This window comes from Mustelus asterias, chromosome 13, assembly GCF_964213995.1.
Source record: "Mustelus asterias chromosome 13, sMusAst1.hap1.1, whole genome shotgun sequence".
In the NCBI taxonomy this organism is placed as follows: Eukaryota; Metazoa; Chordata; class Chondrichthyes; order Carcharhiniformes; family Triakidae; genus Mustelus; species Mustelus asterias.
In genome coordinates this window covers 34,732,931-34,756,449 of record NC_135813.1, presented here as the reverse complement: position 1 = coordinate 34,756,449, position 23,519 = coordinate 34,732,931, and the positions used below count along the sequence as shown (strand labels likewise).

General features: G+C 43.6%; 1 protein-coding gene across 3 annotated transcripts in view; it reads left to right on the top strand.

The window, feature by feature from the left end:
- The first annotated feature begins 9,561 nt into the window (after positions 1-9,561).
- The window catches only part of astn2 (astrotactin 2), a 1,763,595-nt gene continuing 1,749,637 nt past the window's right edge, over positions 9,562-23,519 (top strand). For 2 of the 3 annotated variants that reach the window (XM_078226658.1, XM_078226656.1), the window contains exon 1: positions 9,588-10,061. In XM_078226658.1, the coding sequence (XP_078082784.1) occupies positions 9,800-10,061 (262 nt within the window). In that variant the 5' untranslated portion in view covers positions 9,588-9,799. Of the gene's footprint in view, positions 10,062-23,519 lie in introns of all 3 variants that reach the window. The other variant, XM_078226657.1, reaches the window with a different exon arrangement.

Sequence of the window (23,519 nt, the reverse complement as noted above, 5' to 3'; positions counted from 1 at the left end):
CCCTCCTATTTTTCTTGGAATCCACCAATGATGCTATTGTTCCTGCCTGTGATTTCTTCCGAGAAAGAAAAGTCAAATACCTACTTGGTTCATTCCAAAATTCATACAACTTGGAATCATAGAATCCTACAGTGCAGAAGGAGGCCATTCAGCCCATTGAGTCTGCCGACTACAATCCCACCCAGGCCCCATCCCCATAACCCCATGCATTTACCCTAGCTAGTCCCCTTGACACTTAGGGGCAATTTAGCATGGCCAATCCACTTAACCTGCACATCTTTGGACTTCTGCTTAGCAAATCTCAAACTCCTCTCCGCGCGCTGGGTCAACAAAGGTTCCAGTGCCGCCCTAACTACACCAATTTCCTTCAGCTTCCCATGACACAAATTCCTACCATAATCCCTCTCCTGTTTAGCTCACCGGACCACCAACTGACACTGCTGTGCCATCAGTCTATACCTCTTTCTGGCTGAGAATGAGATGAACAAACCTCCAGCAAAGGCCTTGCAGGTCTCCCACCGAATAAAGGGACTCACACCAGAAAGAGAATTAACTGGATAGAAAGCATCAAATTCGGTCTTGAAATTACGGTCTTTCAGTAAAGCTGCATCAAATCTCCAGGACCTAGGCCAAGGTTAGGAACTCTTGAGAAGAGTTTTTAAAAAAAATGGAACGTGGTCAAAAATCACAAGAGGTAACCGACTGCAGGATCATCTTTGGCCCAAAAACTGGTTAATCCTGTTATCTGGGCGGCACGGTGGCACAATGGTTAGCTCTGCTGCTTCACAGCACCAGGGACCTTGGTTTGATTCCCGGCTTGGGTCACTGTCTGCATGTTTTCCCCATGTCTGCGTGGGATTCCTCCGGGTGCTCCGGTTTCCTCCCACAGTCCAAAGATATGCAGGTTACAGGGATTAGCCATGCTAAATTGCCCCTTAGTGTCCCATTAGCCATGGAAAATGTGTGGGGTTACGGGGATAGGATTGGGGAGATTAGCTAGGGTAAATGCATGGGTTTATGGGGATAGGCCTGGGGGGGGACTGTGCCTGGTCCAGACTTGATGGGCTGAATGACCTCCTTCTACACTGTAGGGATTCTATGTGACACAAATGAGAGGCCGAAGAAAAGGTGAACTATTTATCCATGGGATGCAGAGTTCTCTATCCATCCAAATGATCCCCTTCCTCACAAGATGAAGCCTATGTCCTAGCTTGCTGTGTAGGAGGACTTCTTGCCATGGGATGTTTGTCAATTAGTGGGTTAAGATGGCGATTAAAATCACCACCAATTCATGAATAACTGGAGGTCAGTTCAATAGAGTCCAAAAGACCTTAAGTGACAAAGTCCAGAGAATAATTAGGGGGATGGTAAACATTCATTTTCAACACATTCACACCAGCCCTTTTAACAACCACATACCTACCCCCTTTGCCTTTCACGCAGCTTTCCAAACTAAAAGGCAGATTGTTATTAACCAACACTGCTACCCTTTGACTGCTAGTCGAGAAAGAAGCAAAGAAACAGCTTCTCCACCCATTCCCTTTTGAGTTTGAGATGCTCCCTCTCATCTAGATGAGTTTCTAGCAACAAAGCCAGGTCAACAATTTCTTTCTTATAGAATCATAGAATCCCTACAGTGCAGAAGGAGGCCATTTGGCCCATCGAGTCTGCACCAACTACAATCCCACCCAGACCTATCCCCATAACCTACGTATTTACATTGCTAATCCCCCTGACATTATGGAACAATTTAGCATAGCCAATCAACCTAATACTCACGTCTGTATATGAAAATACAAGATCGTCCTTTTAAAATGGTGATGAACTCCCCCCAAATTCCAGGAGCAAATCTTTAAAGTAGCTACTGCTATTACTTATTCAACCACAAACATATACAGGATATTAGCACAGGTAATATGGAGGTTAAATCACCATGGATATTCGCACAACTCGAGGCCCTGATGATACAACATTTCTTCCAAGGATATATAGCCTGTCTGTACCATAACAGGAGTTAAGCAAAGACTCTATAACCCCAAAATAACTGAAATACATAATATACACAAGCGCATATGTTCTAGGGTGCTTTTCCTCACCCACTGTGCGGACTCGCATGGCCCTACACGCTATCTTAATATTAAACCACTTACCAACCTCCCTGCAATGGTGTGACTCATTTTAATCACAACTGAAATAAAGAATATCTGGTGAAAAGGTCTGTTCAGAATTTGGAAGTTAATGAGATTAACAATGAACTTGAGATAACAGACAAGTATCAAGATTAACAGACTTACAGAGGAGACCTTAGAGCCATTACAGAGACATGGAGATCAAAACTGGGAACTTAATATTCAGGGATATTTGACCTTTAGGAATGACAGGAGGGAAGGAAACGGTGGTGGGGTAGTACAGTTAATGAGAGATGAAATGAGGAAAGTTGTGAGAGATGATCTAGGTTCAGATGATGTAGAGTCCATTTGGTTGGAGGTAAAAAATAACAAGGGAAAGAAGACATTCGTAGGGGTAGTATATAGACACACAAACAGTAGCCACACCCAATGAAAACATGTAAATCAACAAATAAAGGAACATGCATAAAGAATAGAACAATAATTATGGGTGACTTTAATCTGCACGTTGATTGGGTTAATCAAGTTGGAAAGGGTAGCTATTACAACAAATTCATAGAGTTTATTAGGGATGGTTTCCAAGAGCAATATGTCATGGAGCCAATCATTGAACAGGCTATCTTGAATCTGCTCATGGGTAATGAGGCATGTTTATTAAATGACCTCAGAGTAAAAGATCCCCTGGGAATTAGTGATCATAATGTGATAGAATTTAATATTCAGATTGAGAGTGAGAAACTTGGGTCTCTGGATTAATTCACAGATTCTTAACAGACAACTGTGTTTAACTTACATAAAGGGAATTGTAATAAAATGAGGATAGAGTTAGCTAATGTAGACTGGACAGATAGATTAGCAGGAAAGACAGCAAGCAAGCAGTGGCAAACATTTAAGGAGGTAATTCATAATTCAAGGAGCACTAAAAGGATACTAAAGGGAGAGAAAATAAACTGAGGGCAAATAGTGAGGAATATAATACTAAAAATAATAGCTTCTTTAAATATATAAAAAGGAAGAGAAAGATCAAATTGAATATAGACCCCTTAGAAAATGAATCTGGGAGATAGTTACAGGGAACAAGGAAATGGCAGAGAGTTAAATAAATATTTTGCATCAGTCTTTATGGTAGAAGATACTTTGAGCATCCCAATAATACTAAAATATACGGGGGAGGAATTAAGTACCATCACCATCACTAGAGAAGTAATATTGGACAAAGTAATGGGGCTAAAGACAGATAAGTCACCTGGCCCTGATGGCTTTCACCCAAGGATTCTAAAAGAAGTAACTACAGAGATGGTGGATGCATTGGTTGTAATTTTCCAAAAATCACTGGATTCTGGAGAAGTACAGGAGGATTGGAAAACTGCTAATGTGGCCTCCCTTTTTGAATAGGGTTACAAAAAGTGGATATCTATAGGCCTATTAGCCTAACATCTATTGTTGGAAATCATAATCATAAGCAGATTCAGCGTGGCTTCATGAAAGGGAAATTATGTCTGGCTAATTTATTAGAGTTTTTGAGGAAGTCTCAACCAGAGTGGGTAGAGGAGAACCAGTAGTTGTGTTGCATTTGGACTTCCAGAAGGCATTCAACAAAGTGTCTCAAAAATATTAAGTCATAAGACAAAAGCCCATGGTGTTGGAGGTAGTATATTGGCATGGCTAGAGAATGGTTAATGGGCAGGAAACAGCAAGTGAGGATAAGGGGTTCTTTTTCAGGTTGGCGACCTGTGCAGTACCACAGGAATCAGTGCTGGGGCTGCAACTGTTTACAATATAAATGACTTGGCGAAAGGAAGCGAATGTACTGTGGCCAAATTTGCAGATGATACTGTGATAACCCCCACAAGATCCATGGGGAATCACTGATCTCCCTGTGGGGCCCGTTGAGTATGAGTTCTCCTGGTAACAGGCAATGGCTTGCCCAGGTTGAAGTCATTACCTAAGCCTTTTATAAGGCAGTCCCAGGACTGGGCCTGCAGAATACTTGTTCCAGGCAGGGACTAGTATGTGTTTACTACAGTAGAGGTTGTACTTTGCAATCTGTAAATAAAATATGTTCCTTTCCAGTCAGGCCTCTTGAGTTATTACAGACACAAACATAGAAGGGAAGGCAAGTTGTGAGAAGGATAGAAACAGTTTGCAAAGGGATTGATCGGTTAAATAAGTGGGCAGAGAAGTTGACAAATGGAGTAGAGTGTGAAAAAATGTGAAGTTGGACGGGGGAAGAAAAGAACAGAGTATTATTTAAATCAGGGAAAACTGCAGAAAGCTGCAACACAAAGGGATTTGGGATACTTGTGAATGAAAAACAGAAAGCTAGTACACAGGTGTAGCAAGTAATCAGGAAGGCTAATGGAACATTGGCCCTTATTTTGAGGGAGTTGGAGTATAAGAGTAGGAAAGGCTTGCTGCAACTGTACAACATACTGGCGAGGGTCATGTCTGGAGTACTGTGAGCATTTTTGATCCCCTTATTTAAGGAAAGATATTATTTCATTGGAGGCAGTTCAGAAAAGGATCACTAGGATGATCCCTGGTATGGAGGGATTTTCTTACGAGGAGAGGTTGAACAGGTTGGGACTCTACTCATTGGAATTTAGAAGAATGAGAGGTGATTTTGTTGAAACATATTCGATTCAAAGGGGATGGACAGGATAAATGCTGAGAGGATGTTTCCCATCATGGGAGAGTCTCGGACAAGAGGGCATTGTCACAGAAGAAAGGGGCACCGATTTGAAACTGAGATGAGGAAGAATTTCTTCTCTGAGGGTTGTGAGTCCTTGGAACTCCTTTCCACAGAGAGCTATGGGGCAGAGTCCTTGTGAAAAGTAAGACTGAGATAGATAGATTTTTGATCAGTAAGGGAGTCAAAGGTTACGGGGAAAGGCAGGATAGTGGATGTAAGAAATGTTGGATCAGCCATGATTCTATTGAATGGAGGAGCAAGTTTGAGGGGCTGAACAGCCTATTCATGTTCCTATTTTTTATGGTAAAGGAATACTGAGATGTGGCTTGCCCAGTAAGAAGATTAGCAGGCATCTAGAGAAATTGAGGTGCGAATTGTCATGTCAGACACATTGCTTACCAGAGATCAGTGGTATACAAAAGGATAATTTCTAAAGGTGAGGAATTTGAGAGGTAGGCAGCTGACTCCACAGGGTGGGATATCAAAGTGACTGAACAGTATAACTGCTGGCACGCTCTTTGGGGGAGGAGGCTTGTTTTCCATCCAACAGCAAGACAGGCCAAAAATCTTCAGAGCAGCCAGTTCAATCAAAGCCAAGGAAGCCTGTTCCATCTGACTATGAGCTGGATTTGCCTTATAAAGTTAAAAAAGTTGGATGTTGTTTTGGAAAAGGGGTATCTTAGTTCAGAGAATATGGGTATATTTTGGGAACGAGGTAATTTCAGGTAAAACCGTGTGTTTAGTTTTTTTAAAAAGTTTATTTATTAATGTCACAAGTAGGCTGACATTAACACTGCAATGAAGTTACGGTGAAAATCCCCGAATCGCCACACTGTGGCGCATGTTTGGGTTCACTGAGGGAGAATTTAGCATGGCCAATGCACCTAACTAGCATGTCTTTCGGACTGTGGGAGGAAACCAGAGCACCCAGAGGAAACCCACACAGACATGGGGAGAACATGTACCTGCGGTGACCCAAGCTGGGAATCGAACCTGGGTCCCTGTGAGGCAGCAGTATTAACCACTGTGCCACCGCGCTGCCCCATGTACTTCAGTGTCACAGTGTACGTTAATCTTGCTTGTGTGTTTTTCTTTTCTTTCGCATTAATAAATACTCTTAATTAATTAATTGTTTATATAACAACTGGACTGGTTCCTCATTGGGTTATACATTGTCCTCACTCTATTTCAAACAAATATATACCACTAAGAACCAATGTTTCAAGTTATCCTTTGGGGTTTTGTGGCACTCTAGCAGGTAGCATCCATGGGGTCCTGAACAAAGAATCAGAGGGCGGGATTTTACAGCCGCACTCGCCCCAGAGTTGGAAAATCCCGCCCGAGGTCAACGGACCTTTCCATGGTCTTCCCCTCACTGCTATGATTCTCGCGGTGGGTGGGATAGGAAGATTCACCCCATAGCCTTTCACAGATTCTTAAAAGAAGCCAAGACCTCAGCAGGGTTGGCAAACACCCCGACGAACCATTTGAGGGTGACCCTCAGGACAGCAGGATAGTGTAGGGCATATGAATTCCGAAAGCTTTCAAGTGCTTTCTGACCACATCAGAGCCTTGCTGCTGAGAAGTCCTGGAAGAATGAAACTTTCGGCCCATCATAGAGCCAGGTCCAACTCTCTGGCAGTCCCTGAAGCTATGGAATCGTATGACAGTAGGCTGCCAACCTTGGTTGACCCTGGGCCTTGAGGATTGGATACAATGCACCCCTTCAAGCTTGATCCACCTTGCCTTTGTGTCAAGGTTAAAAAAGCCTGGCAGCCAGCCTTCAAAAGATTTAACCGGGAGCCTGCCTTCAACTCCCTCTGTAAAACCGATTTGGAGGAGGCGATGTCCGAGTGGTATTATCGCTAGACTACTAATCCAGAAACTCAGCTGATGTTCTGGGGACCCGGGTTCAAATCTCACCATTGGCAGATGGTAGAATTTGAAGTCAATAAAAAAAAATCTGGCATTAAGAATCTTCTGATGACCATGAAACCATTGTTGGGAAAACCTATTTGTTTCACTGATGTCCTTCAGGGAAGGAAATCTGCCGTCCCTTCATGGTCTGGCCTACATGTGACTCCAGAGCCACAGCCAATGTGGTTGACTCTCCACTGCCAAATAAATGCTGGCCAGCCAGCGGTGCCCATGTTGCATGAATGAATAAAAAAATACATGGATAATCTTCCTCCAACCCCGATTTTCCAGGTAGCTGACAGAGCATCCAGTTGATATTCTAAGGATTGCAGCCAAAGTTTCAGATGGGATTATTTTTAGTGCTCGATGGGCTGAATGGCCTCCTTCTGCACTGTAGGGATTCTATGATTCTATTCTATGATTCATGTGGATGCGAATATTTTCACGCACACCCCTCCATTCCCATTCTCAACATATAATAGAGAAGGTCAAAGGACTGCAACGATTTTCCCATTGAGTGTCCAGCATGTTCTGGTTTTGTTTCAGATTCCAGAATCTGCAGTATTTTGCTTTTTAACCCCATTTATTGTGTGGCTGAATAATTGTTCAGGGCTGGTTTGGACATAACATCATCAGCTGCCTTGAGGGATGCCCATTCACCACTCTCCTCACTCCGAAATGTTCAAATTATCTCCCCGCCCCCCTCCAGAGATTTTGGAGTGGAAATCAGTGAGCAGAACAGTGCAAGTTGGAACGTGTGTCATCCAGGGAATCCTGCTCCACTTTTCATTAATAAAAACAGAACTGAGGTAGTTTTTTTGTTCTCAAAGGGGACTTGTTGAGAAAACGCTTCAATAAGGTCGCTTTACTCGGATGGCATTGTCGAAAGGAGGCATGGCAACAGTTGTTTTTTTTGTCCAGCTTTCTCTCAGATAGGCAAGCCAGGAAGCAGAAATTGAGGCTATAGACAGTGACACTTCCTTGGCAAGGTGACCAGCCCCGAGCTTTCCTTCCCCCTTCCCCTCCCCTGGTGTAGATAGTACAGGACACATTCCCAGTTGTCTCTAACTCCACCGCACGCTCTCTGGTTAAGGTACAGCACACACACACACACACACACACACAGAGGGGAAACTCTGCGAGAGAATAGTGCTGGCCGGCCTCTCCTCCACCAAATACCCGCGATGATTTCTCTGGATGAAGTCTCAGGCTGCGAAGATATCAGCTGTTGTTTGTTTACACACTCACCGTGACCTTAAACACTTCGAGACTGAAGTCAACCCGCCACAGAGAGCGACATTGCAGCGAATATTGTCGTCCTCAGCTTCCATCGCACCTCTCCCCTCGTGTACATATATATATATACATTATAATATGCATCATGGTGTGCATTATAATATACATTATAACACACATTGTAACAGGCATTATGATATACATTGTAATGGACACTGTAATAGGCATTGTGATATACATTATGATAGACATTGTGATATACATTGCGATAGACATTGTGATATACATTATAATAGACACTGAAAAACATTATAATAGACATTCTGATAGACAGTGTGATATACATTATGATATGCATTGTAATAGACATTGTGATATACATTATAATATACATTATGATATACGTTATATACATTGTGATATACATTATAATAGAGATTCTGATAGATATTGTGATATACGTTATGATATACATGATAATAGACACTGATATACATTATAATAGACATTGTGATATACATTACATACATTGTGATATGCATTATAATAGACATTCTGATAGACAGTGTGATATACATTATGATGTGCATTGTAATAGACATTGATATACATTATAATAGACATTGTGATGTACATTATATACATTGTGATATACATTATAATAGGCATTCTGATAGACATTGTGATATACGTTATGACATGCATTGTGATAAACATTATAATAGACACTGATATACATTATATTAGACATTGTGACATACATTATATACATTGTGATATACATTATAATAGACATACAATATACATTATAGACATGTCTTTATTGTAAAATGAGGGCAGCGTCGTTTGGTTGTTTTTAAATGAGTACATATGGAGATTTAACATTTTTGTTCGGGAGGGAATGAAGGAATGAAGTCTGGATGAAACACACCTCATTTACAAAGCGTGCATGGACTCTCATCAATAAAGAACTGTCTCTGTGATGGTTTCGATCAGGGACTTCTTTCCAAATTTCACTTCTGTGTTAATTGGGTAGCATTTTAAAACCTTCCCAGTCGTCCAAACTGCTTATTGAGCATAACCCTATGTGTGTGTGTGTGTTAGAGGAGGGGATTTGTAAAACAGCGAAGAAAATATATAAGTATACCTGAGATGGCAATGATGACTCACTATCACCAGCATTACTTGCCCTGTTTATTGTTGGGGAGTTTTATTGAGGAAGAGTTGAATTGGTGAGAAGGGGGTGGAGGGAAGGAGCGGCGGAGACTTCTGGCGAGGTGATAGTCTGTCAGGAAGGGCAAGCAGCAGCTGAATGGTTTTCCACAAGGAAGGGAGAGCTGTGAGATAGTCTGGGAGCTGTCACGGGAGAGAGAGAGAGAGGGAGAGCGGGAAGAGCTGAGATGAATCTAGAAGATGTTTATTTTGAGGAGAGTGTGTGTTGGTGGGAGGGAGGCTCTGCCTTTAAGCTGTGTGTTGTCTTGTCTTGTGTGTTTCATCGCTGAAACTGCACAGGTTCCCTCCTCTCTCTCTCAGACACACACACACACACCCCCTCTGTGTCCGCGCCACCTCCTGGACACCAGCTCCACAACCCAGGGAGGGGGAAACAAGTCGAGGAGAAAAGCGGTGTGTGTATGTGTGAGGAGGAGGATTGTGGATATCCCAGTCTCTCTCCGCTTTAAAAAAAAATACGCCTTTAATTTAGTGCTTAATTTTTTATTTTTGTTCACCCATCTCCTTTTATTTTCCCTCTCTCTCTCCTCTCTTGTTTTTTTTATAATCCCTTTTTTAAAATAAATTGTGTAGCACCAGCAGCCGCGGCCAAATGGCTCTCCGAGCCGCCTTGCGAGCGCTCCTCGGCTGCCTGCTCGCCAGCAGCGCTTCGGCCGAGATCTCCAAGGAGGGCGGCTGCAAAGTGAAGACGGTGACCGTGTCCACCCTGCCCGTGCTCCGGGAGAACGACATCAGCTTCCACGGGGCGCTGGCGGCTGAGTCCAAGCTCTTCCTCTTCGTCCGCAACGACCTGCCCGGCGAGATCTTGGTGGTGGATGACCTGGGGAACACCGAGCTACCTTACTTCACCCTGGGTAAGTTCGGGCTGTGGGGGTGCGAGTGTGTGTGTGTGTGTGGGGCTGGAGCACTGAGAGAGGGGTAGAAAGATAGATAGAAAGAGAGAGGGATAGAAAGAGAGAGGGAGAGATAGAGAGAGGGGGACAGAAAGATAGATAGAAAGAGAGAGGGATAGAACGAGGGATAGAGAGAGAGAGAGAGAGATAGAGAGAGCGAGGGACAGAAAGATAGATAGAGAGAGGGATAGAACGAGTGATAGAGTGAAAGAGAGAAGGATAGAAAGAAAGAGAGAGGGATAGATAGAGAGAGAGGGGTAGAAAGAGAGAGGGATAGAGATAGATAAGAGGGACAGAGACGGGTAGAGAGAAATAGAGTGATAGAAAGAGAGGGACAGAGGGGTAGCGTTAGATAGAGAGAGGGGGATAGAAAGAGGGAGTGAGGGAGGGGATAGAGAGAGATAGAAAGTGAGAGGGTTAGAGAGGGATAAAAAGAGAAGGATAGAGGGATTAAAGAAGGATATATATATATAGATAGATAGACATAGAGAGAGGGAGAGGGACGGGGAAAATTCTTCCTGAAAACACCTTTCCAACTACTTTCTCTTTTTGGGAAGGGTGTGTGTGTAGCCAAGAAAGGTTCTCCTTCGATCAGCTTTCCCTGTCCAGGAGGGAGAGAGAGGAGGGAGAGATGATGCATTTAATCTGAACCAACAATTGCACTTGGATCAGAGTTTTTTTTGTCGGTTTTACAGTGAAAGGATTGGGGACGGGGGTCTGCCGATGGTCACAACCAGAGACGATTGAAGATTTAGGTTGTGACAGGGCCGGTGGAGGGAGTAATTGGTGCACTGTGTTCCACAATGTCTTTTGGATTGTTGCTAGAATGTGGGCGTTTTGCTGTCATGAAATAGCAGTGACCCTGCGAGTATCGCTGGCTTTGCAGCCAGAAGCGGCTTGTTGTGAAATCTTCCTGTGTCTCGCACGCCGAGAAATGTGATGACTCTTTTTTTCCCCCTGGTACCGTCTCCCCTCTTGGAATGAATGGGTGTTCTTCCAAGTGGGATAGACAGAGACGGTGATTCGAGGTCCTATTGCCCGTGGCGATGTTGGCGAAGGAAAATAAAGTATATGATCCTCCCCGCCGCCTTAAAAATGAAATGTGAATTACAGTGGTATCGGCATAATTTCCAAAATATTAGCCCTGGCAACTCACGTAGACGTGTTCACGAGGGTTTTAATTGGGATTCGCGTTTGATGCCATGTGCAATTCTGCCGTTTCAATGTTTCTATGTAGATTGAAATCAGCAAAAAAAATTAAACACCACCAGATAACAGAACACCTCCGAGAGTGAGCAAGTTCGGAATATTTACTCCAAGTTCATCTGAAGCCACTTAACACCTCCTCCAAACATGGAGATGGATTTCAAAGGATCTTATCTGAATCGTACTTTCAGGATCATTGTGCTGACAGAAAAGTGTTGAGTTAAACACTTCCTTTTAATTGAGAGAAGATAGTGTGAAAAACAAGGGTCCAAAGACTTCCTCTGCGCACCGCGAGGTTGGTGAAATGATTACGTTGCTCATTGCAAACACATTGACAAGTTTTCCGAACGCACAGGGGGAATCTCCCCTTCCATGTCTTCTTGTCGCTGTGGCATTGCAATCAGTCTTTTTCAGTGTCATTTCTTCTGTTGACTGCCAAGTATCAGAAAATGGAGTTTGCAAAGACTTTGGAACTTCCGTCACTATCATCATTGAATGATCCAGCGTGCATCAACTCAATTGCAACACTTCTTGAAATGTGGCGACCACTGAATCACCGACCAGTGGTGATTCAACCTGAGAATCCCCACATCTCAGGTGAGGGGCCTTCATGAATAAGCTCAGCTGCTACAGAACTTGAACCCGTGCTGTTGGCATCACTCACCATCTATACAGCCAACTGAACTAAACCGACCCCCGCAATATAGGACAATGTAAAATCCAATTTGTGCAATGACCTACAGTGAGATAACTGACCAGATAATCTTGGTTAAAATACAAATGTGGGCAGCACGGTGGCACAGTGGTTAGCACTGCTGCCTCACAGCGCCAGGGACCCGGGTTCGATTCCTGGTCTGGGTCACTGTCTGTGCGAAGTTTGCTCATTCTCCCCGTGTCTGCGTGGGTTTCCGCCGGGTGCTCTGGCTTCCTCCCACAAGTCCAAAAGAGACTTATTGGCCCATGCTAAATTCTCCCTCCGTATACCCGAACAGGTGCCGGAGTGTGGTGACTCAAGGATTTTCACTGTAACATCATTGCAGTGTTAATGTAAGCCTACTTGTGATACCAATAAGTAAAATTAAACTTTAAAACGTTGAGAGGCCAGGGCATCAGGAAAAAACTATCCTGTCCTTCTTGAAATAGTGCCTTGTGATTTAAATCGTGTGATGGGAGTTTTTTTAAATGACACCACCAAATCAAGAGAACAGAAAGGTGTGAGGTTTAATTTTGCATCTGAAACACAGTACTCTCTGATAGCGCAGCACTCCCTTTGTCCTGCAATATAAAGTGTTGAGTTGATTATGCTCAAAATTCCTGTGAAACCACAGCTTTGTGACTCAGAGGTGAGAGTGCTTCCACTGAGGCAAAACAAACAGCCCCCGAGGCATAAACTTCACCATGGCCCCGTTCTGTTTTAATTGTTAATCATAGTTGCTGGCATTAGATGTCAGCCTTGCTAGATCAGACGTGCCAGTAGGATGCCTTAAACTTTAATAGGACTGACTGTCAACAGAGTAATTTTTTCCTTTTCAACAACTTTTCAACACATTTCTTTTAAAGTTGATTTATTAGTGTTACAAGTAGGCTTACATTAATACTGCAATGAAGTTACTGTGAAAATCCCCTAGTTGCCACACTCCGGCCCCTGTTCGGGTACACTGAGGGAGAGTTTAGCATGGCCAAATGCACCAAATGCAAAGGCCAAATGCATGGCCAAATGCAAGATTTGTGAACACAAGTCCTCACTCACCTGACGAAGGAGCCTGAGACTCCGAAAGGTTGTGCTGCCAAATAAACCTGTTGGTCTTCAAGCTGGTGTTGTGAGACTTCTTACCCCAGTCCAATGCCAGCATCTCCACATCAAATGTACCAAACCAAACACAACTTGAAACAGAAGTTCTATTAATTTTGTGAGCTACCTTTCTAAAGTGATTGCGTTGGTGGTGGTGGGGTGGGGGTTGGGGGTGGGGTGGGTGGTGGTATTGCAGCATACAGTTGTTTAAATCCTGAGCAAGTGTCTTCTTTTCCCACCACCTACTTCTGCAGTAGTTTCACTCTACATGACTCTCAAACTGGACTGTGTTAGAACTTAATTCCTCAGAATTGTTACAACAGGTGGAACATTTGCACAATCCTTTTTCTGAACACGTTACAAATGACTCCAAGATCTAATGCATGCTCATCACAAATTCAACCTTTCTGTAATGTCAAAATTTCCTACATCTTTTATAATCTACTAATTTCCCGACATTTGGTGGAAAGGTTTTTAAAGTTTAACGTTGATTTATTAGTGTCACAAGTAGGCTTACATTAACAATGAAGTTACTGTGAAAATCCCCTGGTCGCCACACACCGGCACTTGTTCAGGTACACTGAGGAAGAATTTAGCATGGCCAACGCACCCAACCAGCACATCTTTTAGACTATGGGAGGAACTCGAGGAACCCCACGCAGACACAGGGAGAACGTGCAGACTCCACACAGACAGCTGGAATTGAACCTGGGACCTTGGTGCTGTGAGGCAGCAGTGCTAACCACTGTGCCACCCTAAAACTTGCAGTGTGAAAAAGATAGAAGCAAAGGTTTGTTGTGACAGTGCTATAATATGCGTGCTGCACAGACTGCCGAAGACTGTTTCAGTTTTTGGGAAGAGGGAGTCAAGTTTGGAATCAGATAGAAAACAAGAACCACCAACCAGCCCCCTTGCTCCATTAAGCATCATAAATTTCTTTCCTGTATCCAGTTTAAACTAATGGATTATATAATTACTTCCAAGAAATCATGCAACTATGGCAGACTTTGTGCGTGAACATGAGAAACGTGCACAATAGTTGCTTTGGATTTTTTTTTAAAAGGGATAATCATTGAAACTGCCTCTAGTCTGTCTCTAGCAATCAGATTCTCTGCTCCAGACCCTCCACTTCCCTCACAGAGGCCACAAGGCTACGGTACACAGTATAGATTCTGCCGCTGTTTCTGAATCTCTCAGGATTCAGTGTGTGCTGCTCAAATTATTGTTGCATTATTAGCATAAAATGCCATGCTTGTTATAAAAACATTGTATGAGAATATTTATTAGTTCAATTGATGGAGAAACAACCAGGGATTCAGTCAGTGTGAATTAGCGCTGTAATGTTCAACTATGGAGCACTTCTATGCTTGTGACACTGAATACAGATTGTAAATCAAAAATTTATTTTCATGGTCAGAGAATTGCCAGCACCACCTTATTATTTTCTTTCTTACACATCATAATAGCTTCAGACATTCCCCAGTGAAATGCGACATTGGCTAGATCGAGGGGTATAGTATTGTCCCAACAATGTGCATTAATCCCAACTCCACCAGTGTGACATTACTATTTCTCACACCAGCCATTCTGAGTGAAAATGCCATTCATTGCTGCATTAGCACCATTTTCCCCTGCTTGGACTCATTCCTAGGGAGCTCTTTTTTATATGGGAAGCTTGCATCTGTCAGTCGGGTGCTTTCATTTCATGAGCCTGGGTTGCAATTCATCACCGAGTGTTATGTGACCTAATTGCTGGCCTTTGGTTTAAAGACATGTGCAGTGGTCCACTTGAATGCTGATTACCATGAACTCTTAAGGTGTAGTGCCATACCCTTAGTAGAATGTAAATATGAGATCAGCTCCTTGCACTTGCTTTTCCTTGAATCGGATGATACATTTCAAGACCCATGCGTCCATAATCTGCAGTGCTGTCAGTTCACAGAGCATTAGCTATTTAGAATCGTAGAACCCCTACAGTGCAGAAGGAGGTCATTCGGCCCATCAACCCCACACTGACAACAACCCCAGCCAGGCCCTATCCCCAAAACCCCATGTATTTTTACCCTGCTATTCTCCCTGACATTAAGGGTTGATTTAGCATGGCCAATCAACCTAACCCGCACATCTTTGGAGTGCGGGAGGAAACCGATGCATTCACAGGAACAACATGCAAACTCCACACAGACAATCACCTGAGGCCGGAATTGAACCCGGGTCCCTGGCATTGTGAGGAAACAGTGGGAGGAAACCTATGCACCTCATGTTGGTTTCACACCTTTAATAAAAAAGTAACTTGACCACTGAGTCCAGTTTGAGAATTCAACCGTCTTAAAAGAACTATAATCGCACGTGACCAAAGCTAAACGAAATAACTGATATTTTGGACTTTAAATCTTTTTAAAAAGACTAATTTTGATAAAATGCTTGGATGTGAAACTTTAGTGTGCCCTTCCAATTCTTACATTAAACAGCAGCAGCCTGTTCTATTGTCTTATTTGTCTCATGGGCAGAGGCCCAAGCTAATGTAAGATCCTGATAAATTCTAGTTCTGCTACCAGGTACGTGCTAAGCCAACTTATCACACAGGAACAGCTGTAGAATTGCCCTTGGCAAAGAAGTGCATAAATTAGTCATTGTTTCCAATCGTGACCTCTGCCTGAAATTGCTGTTCAAAAGTGAGCAAAGCGTGAACATTGCACAACAACACCTTAGGGCTTAACTATGGTGTCATCAGATGTCAAACAGATAACTGTCAAGTACTTGCACTTGAAGAATGACCCCCAGGGTGACACTTATAGAGGCTTGCTGCTATAAGGAGGTCTCCATGTGAGGACAGTGGACAACTGGACGACAAAATCTTGAGTCAACTGTAATCCAAGCCCAAAGCAAACATTTGTTTCCAAATGAATTATTTGGTTGCCTGCTCTGTTGTGTGCTGATTTTGCATTTGTGCTAGTCTTTAATTTTCTTTCCCTCTCAAGGCCTTTGTGTTTATCTTGCAGTAACACTGATAACAGATATATTGCATGCTCATTATCTCATCACGTGTTGTCAGTGTAGGAATGGAAGTGTGTAGCATAACTTTTCTGACAGCATAGTCATTCAAAGCGGGATGCCAGTGCATCAGAGATATTGTCCAATTCAAATAACATTGTCATTTTTATATCATTGCTTTTAAGTTTATGTTTAAGTATTAGTGTCTCAAGTAGGCTTACTTTACTGAAGTTACTGTGAAAATCCCCGAGTCGTCACACTCCAGCACCCGTTCAGGTACACTGAGAGAGAATTTAGCATGGCCAATGCACCTGACCAGCATGTCCTTTGGACTGTAGGAGGAAACTGGAGCTCCTGGAAGGAACCCACACAGACACGGGGAAAATGTGTAGACTCCGCACAGACAGTGATCCAAGCTGAGAATCGAACCCAGGTCCCTAGCGTTGTGAGGCAGCAGTGCTAACCATTGTGACACCTTTTTGATCAGGGAGAAGTGTCATGGCAGAAGCATTTTTTGCAGGCCTTGTGGAATTGTTCCAATTAATTTGGTGTGAAACTGACACAGTAGAGGAAACCCAACCATCTGTTTATTCCTGGAAAACCATCATCTTTTCACCAACCTCCTCTTCTTCAAGGTCCTTAGCTTCATTCTCTCGCAAATCCATACCCATGTTTATCTCCAATCAGCCTTCCTTCCACTCTGCACAGCACCAAAATGACTGTGATCAAAGTCACAAATGAGATCCCATATGCAATCTCATTCACCCATCACCTATATGCATGCCTCGGTTTTAAAATTCCCACTTTCATGTTCAAATCCCAAATTTGGTCTTGTATTGCATCTCGCCCATGGACTGATTCAAGAACAGTTAGAGAATTCTCCTTACTCTATACTCAACTTCTTTTGACTATTTCTTCAGCAGTTTAGGATTGAAGTTCTGAAACCTCCCCGACTAACCGTCACTCCCATCTAAGATGCTCCTTAAAAGGGGGATGTGGGGGCGTCACTGGGCTAGTAATCCAGAGACCTAGGTTCAAATCCTGCTATGGCAGATGGTGAAATATGAATTCAGTTAAAATTTTGTACAATGCTCCAAGGCACATGAGAGGAGCTGCAGACACACAGCAATGTGGTTGACTCTGAACTGACAGGTGGGCAGTAAATGTTGGCTTTGCCAGTGATGCTCACATCCCATGAATGAAAAAAAAAGGCTATCTCTCTGATGAACTGTTTTTCCTATTGTCTGATTATGCTCCTCTAATGTGCTCTGGAATATTTTGCTATGTTAAAGGTGCTATGAAAATGTAAGCTGTTGTTGTTTATTGAGCGTATTTTGTAGTCAGTGAATGTATTGTAATTCTACAACAGCCTCATGTGACACTGCAAGATTGATTGATGTAGACGCAAGAGCTTATAATTGGTATTTCAGGCAACTTAATTGAGGTTAGAATAGCAAGCATAGGAATGCCTATGCAGATAATAGGATCATTGGGGCTGAGGAGACACAACTTTTCATTTTGGGAACATTTTTTCACTTTTCACATTGTCATAGTTTACAAGCAAGGCTGCATTTAAAACAATCAGTTTTGTAACCACATTAAAGGGAGAAATAAGGAATTATAGTGGCATGGCGGTTCTGTAACTCATGCAAATGATTGGATAATTGTGTGCAAACATGCTTCTGTGCACTTCCTCTGGGTATGATAATCATTTGTGTAGAAAATGTATGTCCTCCTTTTGCTCCCTTGCCACCTGTATCTTTTAGTAAGAAGTCTCACATCACCAGGTTAAAGTCCAATAGATTTATTTGGAATCACGAGCTTTTGGAGCGCTGCTCCTTCCTCACACCTGATGAAAGAGCAACACTCCGAAAGCTCATGATTTCAAATAAACCTGTTGGTCTTTAACCTGGTGTTGGGAGACTTCTTACTGTGCCCACCCCAGTCCAATGCTGGCATCTCCACATCATGTATTTTTTAGACAATCACAGAATGGTTCACGCAAAGACGAAGGCCATTTGCCCCATGTCTATTCTAGCTCTATAACAACAACTCGGTTAGTCCCATGCCTCGCCCTTTCCCCATGGACCTGCAAATTATTTCTCGACAGATACTTACCCAATTCCTGTTTCAAAGCCACGCTGAATCTCCCTTACCCAACTCACCGGTGGTGCATTCCAGTACCTAACCAGATGCTGCATAAAAAAACGCAAGTATTTTCTCATGTTGCCTTTAGTTCTTTTATCTTCCATCAGTGGGAACAGTTCATCTCTCTCTGCTTTGTCCAAGGTGCCTCGTGATTTTCAATAACTTTATCAAGTCTGTTCTCAGCCCTGTAAGCAAGGAGAACAGCCCCAGCCTCTCTAATCTAGCCAGGTAACAGTAGTCCACCAACCCTGGAAACATTGTGTTGTCAGTCAGAGGAGTCTGAACGCTGGGTTCGGAGTCTAAACTTGTAGGGGGATGGGAACCAGAAAGGAGAATTGGAAAGTAGAACCAAGGTTCACAAAGTGTTGGGAAAAGCAACATTAGGGTGAGAAGTAACATTGTCAGATGGGGTCAAGCTGAGACCAAATTCAGCAAGGTCTAAGTTAGGTTCACAGTACACATATGTAAGTATCCATTGCATGGTAAGTAAGGGCGATGAGCTGCAGGTATGGATAGCAGTGTGGGAATATGCTATCACAGTGATAACAAAGACCTGGCATGAAAATGGTCAGGGAAGGTACTAAATGTTCTTGGATACAAGCTATTTAAGGAAAGATAAGGAAGGAGGATCTATGGCAATATTGTTTCAGGAGATTACAGTGCGAGAGAAAGAGGATTTCCTGGAGGAGTCAAGGACAGAATTTCTTAGATTGATGAGGTACCATTGCACTAGCATTATATCATATTCCTGGCATTACATCATATTCCCAAATTGCTATGCATCCTTGCAGCTCACCGACCTTATTTACCATGCTTAGGCTCCAAAGCACAGAGTTCAAGCACCTCCAACTGACAACACTTCCTGCACATGCAGTTATCCAGGCCATGAGAAGTATCCTGGAGTTACCACATGGTATAGGATGTGCATTCCATGAGACTAAAGAGCTCCACCATGCTTCTATTGATTAGACTGTGAAGTAAATTAACAAAAATAAAGTTAAATTTTAAAAAAACATTCTAACTATCCATCAATCAACATCTTCCCTGGTGCTGACTTCAGCTTCGGCTTTTCACCTCTTTTCCCAATGTTTGTGCTTCCTTACTTCCGATCAAATATTAAAAATATGGATGCATGTACGAATCTTTCCTCGCTAACCTCATGTTCTGCTGCTGCTCCTTCTGTGCCATTGGTGCTGCCGGGGCCCAATCTTTTAATGGAAAGACATGACCCATGTCATTGTGCCACTGAAGGCCAACTTTGTTGTGGGTGATCTTCTGTCTGGTTGTGAGGAAAAGGTCCTGGAAAAGTTCTAACTTGGCCATGATGTCCTTTCTCATTGGAACACCCCCCCCCCCCCCCCCCCCCACCCCCAACACTGAAGAACAGCCACTGAATGAATGGACTTGGAGCACTATTGGTGCCCATTCAACTGCACCCAAGCAAGAGTTGGGAAAGGAGAGAAGAAGAGTTAAAGCTGGAACATTAAAAGAGGAGGGAAAAGAAGAAGAAGTTGTAATTTGTTTTATTAGGGAAGAGATTTTTATGAATGACAAATACAAGATCTAAAAATCTTTGGGGGGAAAATCGACGAAATGCACATTTCCCCGAATATTGTGGCCGGGAATTTTCTCACATCTCTGCCACTCACTACTGTCTGTTAGTTTTGCTTCAAGTGTGAGTAAACTTTGAGTCTATAAACAGATTGAGAACTGCTGAGCAGTTGGAGAAACATGACTTAATCAAGGCAGTCAGCAGGAGTTTCTGACAGGAGAAGCAAGCTGGACATGACAGCCTTATCAAATTCTTTGTCAGAATCGTAGAACGGAATGATGAAAGGGATTCAATGGATGTGGATTGCAGAAGCTTTTGATAAGGTGCCACGGGAAGCTTTTGATAAGGTGCCATGGAATCCTTGGGTGTCCTGCTGGCACAGTGGTTAGCACTGCTGCCTCACAGTGCCAGGGATTCGAGTTCAATTCCGGCCTTGGGTGACTGTGTGGAGTTTGCATGTTCTCTCCTTGTCTGCGTGGGTTTCCTCCGGATGCCCTGGTTTCCTCTCACACTCCAAAGATGTGCGGGTTCAGTGGATTGGCCATGCTAAATGTCCCCTTCATGTCATAGGGGCTAGCAGGGTAAATAAATGGGGTTACGTGGATAGGTCCTGGGTGGGATTATTGTTGGTGCAGGTTCGATTGGCCGAATGGCCTCCTTCTGCACTGTAGGGATTTTGTGATTCTTGTCATGGTGCAGAATACAAAAGAAAGGATGCCACTTTGAACTTGTTTAAGACTTTGGTTTGGCTGCAATTGGAGTTTTGAGTGCATTTTTATATACATCTCCTTTAGAAACTTTTAAAAGCAATGGAAATGTGCAGCATGGTACCAGGTAGCACATTAACAGTTGTTTGAAAGTTTATTTATTAGTGTCACAAGCAGGCTTACATTAACACTGCAATGAAGTTACTGTGAAAATCCTCCAGTCACCACACTCCGGCGCCTGTTCAGGTACACTGAGGGTACCCTGTTCGGGTACACCTAACCAGCACATCTTTCTGACTGGGAGGAAATTGGAGCACCCGGAGGAAACCCACATAGACATGGGGAGAACGTGTAGACTCCACACAGACAGTGACCCAAGCTGGGAATCGAACCTAGATCCCTGGCTCTGTGAGGCAGCAGCGCTAACCACTGTGAGATATAAGAGATTATTGACCTGAGAAGCATACTCAGTTACTGGGTAGAACTCTTCAAGTTTGCGAACGATTAAGATAATTGTTTGTTTCCACCTTGTCACAAGACAGTAACGAGAACAAAAGGAATAAAGGGAAGGTTCGGAAAACACACAAATAATAGGGTATGGAATTCTGTTGAAGCAGAGTGTGCCTTTTTCAAAGCATTAGATGGCTTGTTTAAAAGAGGAATTCTTTAAAAAAAATTGAGAAGCAGGTCGGAGAGTGTCTTGCCTGGAAAAAAACATTGGACACCATTATTAAACATTGACTGAGAGCAATGATGCATGAAAGGATTATTTTAGTGAGGTTCTGTTTTGAAAGCTGGAGAGAACTGTTGACTTTATTTGATCGACATCTTTAAGTAGTCATAAGATTTTCTTCTGTGATTTCTTTTGTCAATGTCTTCATGTTAATTTGCACTAGATTAAGAGGTGTGAAGTGTTTGGAGACTCTATTAGTGGTTTACTGGTCTGTTTGGCACTTTGCAGGGTTGTGGAAATAACCTTTTCAGCTCAAATGTAGATTTGTAAATGGATTTTTTTTCCTGAGCGTTTCAAAACAAGCCATTGTTACTACTGGGTTCATTGGTTCCCTGTGGAGCGTATATTAGGTGAATGAGTTTGGAAGGGCTATGAGTTAACATGGGAGGGTGTGGGGGATATGGAGGTTGCCTGGGGAGAGGGTAGGGGATGTCGGGGTGTAGGAACAGAGTCATAGAGGTTTACAGCATGGAAATAGGCCCTTCAGCCTAACTTGTCCATGCCATCCAGTTTTTAATACAAAACTAGTTCCAATGGTCTGCATTTTAGGAGGATGAGGAGGTGTGCGTGACAGGGATGAAGAAGTGTGTGGGGTAGAGATGAGGGGATGTGCAGGGTTGGAATGAGGGGGTGTGCAGGGTTGGAATGAGGGGTGTGCAGGGTTGGAATGAGGGATGAAGGGGTGTGCCCATTGGGGATGAGGAGTTGCAAGGGGTGGAGAGTGAGAGGGTGTAATGGCAGTTGGATGAGGGCTGTGTGGGTGGAGGATGAGGGGATGTGAGGGGTGGGGGATGAGAGGGTGTGACGGTTGGTGGATAAGAGGGTGTGTGGAGTGGGGCATGAGGAGTTGTGAGGGGGTGTGATGGGTGGTGGATTAGGATGTGTGAAGGATGTGAGATGAGGGGCTGTGCAGTTTGGGGGATGAGAGGGTGTGATGGGTGGTGGATAAGAGGGTGTGTGGAGTGAGGCATGAGGAGTTGTGAAGGGTGGTGGGTGAGGGGGGTGTGTGGGGGTGAGGGAGTGTGATGGGTGGTGGATTAGTGGGTGTGAAGGGTGGGGGGTGAAGGGGTGTGATGGGTGATAGATTAGTGGGTGTGAAGAGTGAGGGGTGAGGGGGGTGTGCGGGGGGGGCGGTGGGTGAGGGAGTGTGATGGGTGGTGGATTAGTATGTGTGAAGGATGGGGGATGAGGGGCTGGGGATGAGGGGCTGTGTGGTTTGGGGGATGAGAGGGTGTGACGGGTGGTGGATAAGAGGGTGTGTGGAGTGAGGCATGAGGAGTTGTGAAGGGTGGTGGGTGAGGGGGGTATGTGGAGGTGAGGGAGTGTGATGGGTGATGGATTACTGGATGTGAAGGGTGAGGGGTTGTGAGGGGAAGGGTTGAAGGAGTGTGAGGGGTAAGGATGGTGGGTGTGGGGGGTGAAGGATGAAGACTAGACAGTATGTCACAATCCAACTGGGACAAATTCCCAGACAACAGAGGCGGGCTTTTAAACCAGCCGACTCTATTCTGCATCCGCCTCTCCAGAGTGAAAATCATGCCATTTGGAGGCCTTTCTACTGAGCCGGGAAATGTCCTGACTTGGTGGCAAAAATCTGGGTTTAGGATCTTATTTCTGAAACTTGCCTGAGAATCCAGTTTGGTTTTTATTGGCTAGTTGGCTATATGATTTCTTATGTGAAATACGTATGGCCATTTTGGCAAAGTGTCAATTGTGTACAGGCCACAAAACTAGCTTGGTTTTGTCAGCAATGCCCTCTCACTCAGAGAGGTTGTAGGATGGTTGCTATTGGTAATCAAAAGTAAAACTGGGGCTGAGGCAAATTTTCAGGAAGTATGATGGAAGTTTTATATTGTGTTTTTCAGTTTGATGTTGGAGTGCTTGCTGCCGAGATTGTTAGCCCAAAATGAAATGAATGAGACTAATTGTCAGTTCTTGGCAAGGGTTACCATTAGCATGATGGGCCAAATGGTCTCCTATTATGTTTCATTCTATAATTTCCTATAGTAGCATCCTCCTGTTTGGTTGACACAAGGTTATGTTTTCAAGTTTAAGTTTATTTATTAGTGTCACAAGTAGGCCTACATTAACACTGCAATGAAGTTACTATGAAAAATCCCTAGGCGCCACACTCCGGCACCTGTTCGGGTACACTGAGGGAGAATTTTAGCAAGGCCAATATACCTAACCAGCATTTCTTTTGGGCTGTGGGATGAAACCGGAGCACCCGGAGGAAACCCATGCAGACACATGAAGAATGTGCAGACTTTGCAGTGACCCAAGGCGC